General features: G+C 33.5%; 1 protein-coding gene across 2 annotated transcripts; it reads right to left on the bottom strand.

Annotated features, from left to right (window-relative positions):
* Window positions 1–413: 413 nt before the first annotated feature.
* LOC119613705 (tetraspanin-9-like) lies at window positions 414–9,391 on the bottom strand. Of its 2 annotated transcripts, none has more exons than XM_037969775.1 (6): window positions 9,260–9,391; window positions 8,846–8,957; window positions 1,158–1,340; window positions 923–1,087; window positions 658–855; window positions 414–587 (listed from the first exon to the last, which is right to left on the bottom strand). In XM_037969775.1, exons 2-6 carry the CDS (start codon window positions 8,903–8,905, stop codon window positions 507–509), a joined length of 687 nt encoding a protein of 228 aa, XP_037825703.1. In that variant the 5' UTR covers window positions 8,906–8,957; window positions 9,260–9,391; the 3' UTR covers window positions 414–506. The 2 variants fall into 2 exon arrangements, with proteins under 2 accessions (XP_037825703.1, XP_037825765.1); XM_037969837.1 differs by having other exon boundaries at window positions 9,264–9,356.

Here is a 9,391-nt window from a genome sequence, read left to right as displayed (position 1 = left end):
ATTACTTGTAATTGTAATTGACCAATAACCAATTACTTGTAATTGTAATTGAAGTTTTGCCAATTAATTTAAATTTTGCCAATTACAATTACTTGTAATTGTAATTAAGGTATTACTAATTACAAATTACATGTAATTGTAAGGAACAAAATTCACAATTACAAGTAATTATAATTGGAAATTCTATAATTACAAATAATTGTAATTGGCAAAGCTTCAATTATAATTACTTAAAATGAAATTGTAATTGAAAATGTAGTCATTACCCCCCTAGTCTGATTACAGGGAGAATTCGTTCTTTATAGTCATCTGCAATGTAATTAACTTTAATTCGAGTGACCATAAACACTACTCCCTCTATCCTCCCTTCGATAACCTATTTTCACTGTTCCAACAAAATCAATTCAACCAAATTATAAAAAAGGATTTTAGTTATTTATTTTCTTTATCACAAATTAAACCAATCAATTGAGTATAATAAAAACATTTAACTTAAACTATTTAAATTACATCCAACTAAGATTTGAACGTCGACTTTCGTTTTTTAAGCTGCTGTATAAAAGCCACCCGAATATTGCAGCAATAATCTATACGAATAGAAAGTATAACATTAAATATAAAGAATAATAAAGAATTTCAACTTTTTCGAACACTTACCTCTCCAATGATCAGTAAAATGTTGACTATAGTGAATGTGAGCATTTTATCGGACAAATATTCCTCGAATTTTATTTGGCAACCTTCTGTGTAGATATTATCCGGAAAGGCACAATTGTGTTCCTTGCAACATGTTTTCGGTATTTCATGTTTTATCAGACGATAATCTTCTGTACTATTGACACCACAACAATGTAACTAATAAAATGTTCGTTAATCTATAAAAAAGAAACTTATCAAATTTAAATATCATTAATGTACTAACCCAATCTTCATAATAAGCCAATGCTCCTGGTTCTTTGTTTTCCTGCAGCCACAACTCATCAAAACCTTGCTTAACACTACCGGCTAAACCGTCTTGGGTACCATGTGATGCCATGCTTGTCAATAACAATTGTATCAATATTATTACTATCAATATCAAAACATACTGTAACGATAATTTTTTAAAGTTTTGAAATAATTTAAATAATATCTCATTTTGTAATTTTTATACGCACAATTATTAGTTTTCTCTTGGATTCATGTATGGCCGCCAAACAGCCGAATATTGCAATAATTAATATTATGACACCAAGTGTAATTATGACTCCTCCAGCCACATTTTCTCCATGATCGACTTTGTTTTCTGCACCGCTTATTAATATAAATATGCCAAAACCAATTAATATCAAACCCAAAACCTAAAAAGAAAGAGAAAGATATTAACAGAAGTAAATAGAAATCAGTCAAACTTTATACAAAACTTGTAAGAATCTTGAATTTGAAATTCAAAGACCAACAATGTATCTGAGTTCCCAAAGTAAAGGACCTCGGGAATGTAAATCAGCAAGAGTGTTATATTCGGCTACACCGAATCATATACATACATACAGTGAATCAACTAAGTTTTTTGCCTACCTTTTTTAAGAGAATTTTGTTTTTTGTTCATAAATAAAATTCGAAGAAATAGAGAGTAAATTTATGTTTTCCAATTAAAAATAGAGATTGTGTAAAATGGGAAAACCATGAAAAAAATATTAAAATACAAATTTTGGTGCATTTGTTGTTGCATTTTATTATTTTTCATCAGAATTTGCATGTCAATAAAGTATTTTGCATTTTTAGAATTCGAGTTAATTTCGTTGGGTTTTTCAAATTATTTTTTAATTACTTTTTGGAATTTATTGTTTTATTGTTAAAAGGTCGCGTGTTAAGTATTTTTCAATTGCAATTTGCAAAAATTATATCCTCATTGTGTGAAACTGTGAAGTTATTTGCCTTAAAAATGTTTAAAGGAAAATAATGAGCCAATTTCAATATAAAAAATTAGTTTAGATTTCTAGAACAAGTGTAAATCAATGAAATATAATTATGAGATGTTTAATCAATATCATTAAAAAATATAAAATAGAGTAATTGATGAAATGGTCCAAAGAATTATTAGAAAAAACGCACTGAGAGCTTTTTCAAATTCTTTAACTGCCAAAGGGAGGCGACTTGTATCCAAGGAAAACGATTGGATATCTGATTTATCTTCTCCATAATCCATATACAAACTAGGAGGTCTAAACTGACCTAAGGTTGCTTGGAACCAATGTAAAGTGAACTGTCGTGTAGTACAGGAAAAATACTTAATTTAGATATTTTAAAATAGAGGTCGTTATCATCACCTAAGGTCAACAAAAGCAATATTTTTCAGCTAATATATACACTCATATATATTTAGAACCCAAATCAAGAATAACTAGCCAGATCCAAATACGCCTACTGTATCTTATTCATAAAATAAAGCATTTAAAATATGAGGTTGAAAATCAAGATTTTAGCATGTAATAGTTCTATAGTGGTATATGGTGATGTCCCCATACTTAGAGTGGCTAGAATGGCACTTAGTGTTAGATATATTGAATAAGAATCAATATTCTACAATTCTAAATAAAATTTACACAGTATTCCCCAAATAGATGGGGTTTCCGTAATGTAGTTTTTGTTTATCAATACAAAATGACCAAAAATCCAGATTATTTTTGTTGTAATATATAGATTTATACCCCACTAAACATTTTTTCTAGGTCCAAATCCATTGATTATCTAATATATCATGTATCCAATTCAAAATTACTTATTATTTTCGAAATTAAATCAAAGAAACGATAGATTTCATGTTAAGTCAAATATTTTTAAATTCTTATAGGTATATAGGATAATAAATCGGTTAAGAAATGTCCAAATTTAGTCGTTCCAATACTATAATATCTAAAAAATTTTATTCTAATAAATAGGGGTAATAAAAACACTAAATTTTATAAAATAATGCATCAATATTAAAAAAAAGAACAAAAAACCTAAAAAGCAAAATACTTTATTGACCTAAAAAATTAACAAAACGTTCACATTTTATCAAAAATCTCGTTAATTAATATCACGATTTTACTCTTTATGGTAGAAAATTATAATATAAGATATTCTTTAAAAAATACAACAAACAAATTGCTTTATTTTTCTAAAAATAATTGTTCAGATAAAGTTTTTTCTTAAAATTTATAAAATTTTACATAGGCAAATTACTTAATTGATTCACTGTATGTACATATATCCACCATCAAAATTTTTGTCGTAAAATCAACTGTTACGAAAAATTTGCACTTGTTATACAAAAGCATCAGATCCTTTTACGCAATACTATTTTGATGGGGGGTAATTCCCTCGGTAATTAAAAGTATTATATTAGAGTATTTATTTTTCACTGCTAGGTCAACGTGATTTTAAAGGGTTTATTTGGGGTCAAGTATAGACTAATCTTAATGAAACTTGGGTTAACGCTGTAATTTGTAAGCTAGTTAAGATCTATAAATCCATTTTCTGAAGGTGACGAACTAGAGACAAATACATAACAGTAAAATTCCTAAATATTTATAATGATCATAGTTATGGTTTTAGATAATAAAGCTACTTTTTCAATAAGATCAGGGATAAAGTATTCGACATAACTATGTATATGTTTAAACGATTATATAAAATAAATTTTGGATTGACCACCAGACCATCGGAAGATATGACTGAAAACACTCCACCACCGCCAAAACCGAAAAAAGTTCGAAATACTTAGGACCGTTAAGAGTAAAAAAAATTTCATGTCGAAATAAAGAAGACGTTGACACCAATGTAAAAGACATTAATGCTAAATCGTTCGAGGACAGCTGTTACAGAGAATATCCGCAATGCTGGAAAGACACTTTATAAAGTTTTCAAATGCGCACAACGTAAAAAGAATATGGTGAATATAGGAAAATCGTTTAAAAAACTGGCAAAAAAACTATAAACTGGCATAAATGACATATTGACGATACAAAAAATTCTATCTTAAACTCCTTTCCAAGCAGAATCTATGGTCGAAGACATTATTCTTCTATGAAGAAATCAGGTGGCAATCTTTGTACATGGCTGAGCCGGTCCATGTATAAGCACTTTGCTAAAGAGCTCGAGCTATCTAATCTCCTGCCAAGTGATCACGTTGAAGAAAGACAGGTAGCAACCTACCCCGACAGGCTGAAAAGTACCAGACGAATCGAAAGAGCGGGGTCAACGAAGACCCCAACATCGCACCCATTGAATCTATAATCTCGGGATCAACACCGAGATAGAGCAATAGGTATATGCACAATCATTAGCGACGCCGTAGCATCCTCTAACGATCCGCACAGGTAGTATTAACAACCATTAGTCGCGCAACCACATCACGAGGGTCTGTTGCTTCGGCAAAAGCATCTAGGGACAAATTAGATCGAATAACTTGACAAGACTTATTTCAGTGGCCATTAGGACCTACTGCTTTGTGTTAAGCATGATTAGAGTAAACTCCAAACACACCCAACAATGAAGGACAATTGCCGATAAAACGAAGATTAAACATCGTCACCAAACCGTTCAAAAACCATCAATCATACTTAAGTATGCAGCAAAACACCAACCCATCAACCTTCATACATCATCCATCTTCTCCAACCCTTCCGTCTCTTCCGACACTTCCATCTAACCCAACACTTTCATCTCTTCCATCAGATACATCATATCCAACAGTCAACACATAATTTTAATGATCAATCATTGCATTATCAGCTCATTCCCAAAATTTTATTCCACAGCCTACCCTATGCTTTGTACCGCTCTTAACGACGATAACAGAAACTTGTCTTGAAAAGATATTATGTACTTCACCGAGAATTAAACCAAACCAACTGCGATTTTGGGTATAAACCACAGCCACCACGTGGATCCCGAAGGAACCTCAACCAACTGACCAGACATGGCAAAGTTCTGTGGGCAACTGGCCACCCGTAGTACCAGATTATGTGGTTCTCTGGTTAGACCCTATTTCAAGTTATTCCAAGGGAAGGCCGAGGATACATTTGATCATCACCAGTAGGTATTTGTAGCATCTCTATACCCCGGGACTGCTATACACCATGATGGAGTTTTTCATAAAGGAAACATGCCCCGGGGGACCTGAACATGACGATTAGCTCGGCACTACCAGGAGTTCTGCCTCCACTATATATAGGCAAATATCTTTAGTACTTTGAACACTGTTTCTTGACAGGCCGTCTTCCAAATCACTACTTTAGATTCTAGACTTATGTCCCCGTAATAATGAAATGTGTATGTACTATATATAAACTGTGGCACCAAAAGAGGTTTTTCTACAGCCAAGAGGCAATTGTTTTTTTTACGGACCAGCACTCCAGGTCAAATAACCTTAAATGGGTGTGTTCTTGATAAGAGTAGTGTGCTAAGTAAAAATATACAGGTATCGGGAATGACTGCTTCCTTTGGTACTTGAAAAATGTGTTTAGTCCATCGGACATCGTACTGTATTTACATGCCCAGAACATCAGGAATTTCCGATTCCTTAATATTTACACCATCCATATGTAAAAACAACTTTGAGGCTTGTGGGCGTTAAAATCTACGGCACTGCTGTTCTGTCTTCTGGCGAGTGAGTGATTTCCTCTTCGCTTTTTGGATTTGACTCCTCAAAATTACCAGTTCTTGCTAATGATGCTTTGGGTACCGTCTTTGGTGTTTTTGTGTCCTTATCGGGGCCGGTTTTGACATCCCTTTCAATCGGCCCAATTTTGGAAAGGGCAGCTGCATCTTCTCTTGGCGAGTTAGTGGTACCTTCCTCGCTTTTAGGATTTGACTCCTTATCGTTATCAGTACTTACTACTGATGCTGTGGTCTTAGGTATTTTAGTGTCCTTTTCGAGGCTTGTTGTAACAGCCCTTCCAATCGGCACCTTCTCAATTTTCAATATGACAGCTTTAGAGGCGAAGTAAGCCCTACCTTTATTCTTGGCAAGACTAGCCATAGATTTTTGGTCGATACCAATTACAAATAAAGTTTCCTCAGGTTCTTCTTTCCTGTAAAAGACGACCCATTTTCCCACGGCCAGCTCAGCATTTTGACCACCAAGAATTTCAAGTATACATTCATTACCCAGTTTACTGCCCCATCCTTTTATGTAGACAGTGGACTTTAAGAGCACCGGAAGCTTGCTCTTCTTTGCCAGTCCCAACTTAGCGTCGTCCCAGGGAGGAGGGTTACTTTCCACTAAGTTATTTAGGGTGCTAACACATTGGTGAGATGCCAACCTCATCAACATCACCTCCCTGCTGAACTCGCAGCTCACGCTCTCTATTGGTTGTTTGCCCTTTGAAGCGATTGCGTGGTCCACTATCTTATTGTTCACCAGATCTTCTACCTTACTCTGTTGGTCTATTGGAATTTTGCCTGTCGGATTACCGACATCATAAACTGCATAGCAGAGATCGTCCCGGTGTCTTCTTCTGGCAATTTTGGCGTAAGATGGCGGCTCTTTTCCTTTTCCACTGTCTATCCTTTTCCTCGCTTTTCGGGGCTTTTTGAGATTCCCGTGTCTTTGAGGTTGATTTCGCTGACGTGGTCATCTTCGGAATATCTATCTTGGCGTTGTCACCCCTACCCTCAGGATTCTGACTTGAGGTTCCTTTGAGTGAAGTATGGCTTGGCTTCGACTGTGTATTAGAAGACGGAGAGCTCTTTTTCTTCTTAGGTTTATTCTCAGTTATCAACTGTTCGGGACACCTGATCCTCTTTGCCTCAGATCTTGTGAGAGAGTCCGATTTTTCCTTTGGAGTGTCGTTGGATTGACTAATTATGATTTCCTGAAGCATCTTTTTCTTCCTCCTTTATGCTCCAGATAGTCTTTTCTTAGTAATAGGTAGTTTAGCTATACTATCACTCACCTGTTTCACCATTTGCTTTCATCCTTTTTGGGATTTGCTATAATGGTGTTGTTATTATCATCTGAGGATTCAGAGTCGGAACCCTCACCTATATTTAAAGGCTGAGGTAGCTTAGAGCTCTCACCGAGTACATCCTTCTCTTTCACCACTATGTATTTGCCAATGAGATGCTGTACAATTGACGCATTGTCCGCCACGGAGACCCACCTCCGTAGTAGTATTTTGCTCACGCAGGATGACGATTGCAGCATGACGTGACTCGCTAGTGGATCAACACTTGCCGCCGGTACTGGGTTATTTAGGCCCTGCACCGTAACTTTCATATTTTTATTTTCCATAATGTTTTTTCCAGTTTTTTGGTCCGCGGGGAATATAATATTCCCAGGTGATGGACAATCTGCCCTCCCTCAGCTTGAGTCAAAACTAAAAACTGGGGGAGGACAGATGATCCATCCGCTCGGTAGGAAAAAAACGGGAAAACTCCCCCATTTACTAAGTGGAAGGGAACTCAAGGAATTGAACCGACGATACGACGGATGAATTAAAAATATAGGTTCAATCTCATACGACCACTTGAAATAATAAGAATGTGGGTAGAACCACCGTTAGGTGACCCTAACGAGAGAAGGATGAGAAGCCTCCAAAATATGAGTAAGTTTATGGTAAGTATGATGGAAGTTATTCAGAATGGACACTCAGTATTAAAAGCGATATTATATAAAATTGAAAAAGTATTCGGAATGCAGAGAAGGTCATTGCTAGGTTTTGATCGAAAATAATTCCAAATATCTTAGGAACGAACAATTATTTGTTCGAGTCCTATAGAGGCCTAGTTGTATTTCTTCGGATCCAATGTAGTAGAGGGATATACTCCTTTCAAACTAAACCAGCATACTTTATTTAGGTAACGGTAGTTAAAAAAAAAAAACATAAAAAAACAGTGGACAGAAACTAAATTTTGGATAGACATAAAAATTGGTACGATTTTGGATTTTTTTCTAATATCTCTATCCAAACAAATACAGTAGTTTTCCGATTTAACGACCATTCAATTCTACGAACATCGCATTTAACGAACAAGCTAATTTTTCCTATTGACTACCTTAAATAACGAACAAAACTTGTTTTTTGTACTCTGTTTAACGAACTAATAAAAATATTATTATTTAAATGAAGATAAAATGACATTTATCAAAAATAACAAATAACCTAAGTTGTAGCGGTGCTTTTATACCCAAAACTGTAACACATTCTGGGTTCTTATTAAATTTTATTTCGATGTAGCTATGTCCGTCCGTCCTTCAGATAATGACTTTAACGCTCATTACTCGCTTAACAATACGAGTACGCCGATGAAATTCGATTCAAACATGTTCTATACTAACCGAAATTTCTAACAAATTTTATGGGAATCGGTCCATAATTGACCTTACCCTCCATATCAGGCCCCCTTAAGAAAATTACTTCAACGCTCATTACTCGCTTAAAAATACGAGTATAGCGATGAACTTCGAGAAATAACTTTAACGCTCATGACTGAATTAAAAATACAGCGATGAAATTCGACACAAATATGGTTTGAAGGTGGGTATATAAGATTCGGAATTTTGTGTTTTGTGCTATTTTTATAAAAAAAAGAATTAATTTTTATAAAATACATTTAAAAAATATTCTATGTACCTATTTTTAATTATTTTCCTACCAAAAACCCACGTTTTAGTTAGTACTGCATATAACGAACTTTTCAATTTTACGAACAGGCCTGACAACATATGGGTTCGTTAAATCGAAAAACTACTGTATTAAATCTTTTTTAAAATAAAACGTAAATATTTACATATAAAGTGTGAAAATGTTTATATCTAAAGAAAAAAATATTCTCAATATTTTTGATTTTTTTTAATTTCCATTTGCAAACTTACCGTAAATATAAAATTTAAAAGCAACAAAATGTGTTTAATTGTGGTAGCAGCCAGACCCATCTTGTTTATTTCATCAATTTAGAAATTTTTCATAATTTTCTACACACTTCAGCTGCAAATATTAAAATTTCAAATAAATTTCTTGTTAAAACTAATTAAACTAAAAATATTGAAAATGACGTAATTTTTGTTTCAAAAACTTTTTATCTGTCTGATCTGATGATGATGCACTCGAAATTACTTTTATTTTTTCAAAAACAAAAATATAATTGCAAATTGCTTAAATATAAAATTAATCATTTCATGTTTTCACTTTTATTTTAAAAAAAGTATTTACGAAAATTTAAAAATACTCATTAAATAGATACATATTTATGAATGAGTTGACAATTTCAAAATCAACATAAAAATTACATGCTTAACAAATTGGTCTGCTTGTGCTGTTGTTTTGAATATTTTCTTTTTTTGTTAAATATTGAAATATTAAACTGTTCTGTTTCACAAATGAAAATTGACTGAGATTTTTTTATTTTTTTTGTTTTGTTT

This window comes from Lucilia sericata, unplaced genomic scaffold (genome assembly GCF_015586225.1).
Source record: "Lucilia sericata isolate MDLA Ls3-8-SP2 unplaced genomic scaffold, ASM1558622v1 Contig000002F_arrow, whole genome shotgun sequence".
Classification (NCBI taxonomy): Eukaryota; Metazoa; Arthropoda; class Insecta; order Diptera; family Calliphoridae; genus Lucilia; species Lucilia sericata.
Note: the sequence above shows the minus strand (reverse complement) of the source record. Positions and strands in the feature narration are given on the sequence as shown.

Coding starts and splice junctions, on each gene's coding strand:
- LOC119613705 (XM_037969775.1), bottom strand. CDS start 8,905: ATGGGTCTGGCTGCTACCACAATTAAACACATTTTGTTGCTTTTAAAT. Junction 856..922: donor TGGCTTATTATGAAGATTGG/GTTAGTACATTA, acceptor ACATTTTATTAG/TTACATTGTTGTGGTGTCAA. Junction 588..657: donor TTTTACTGATCATTGGAGAG/GTAAGTGTTCGA, acceptor CTATTCGTATAG/ATTATTGCTGCAATATTCGG.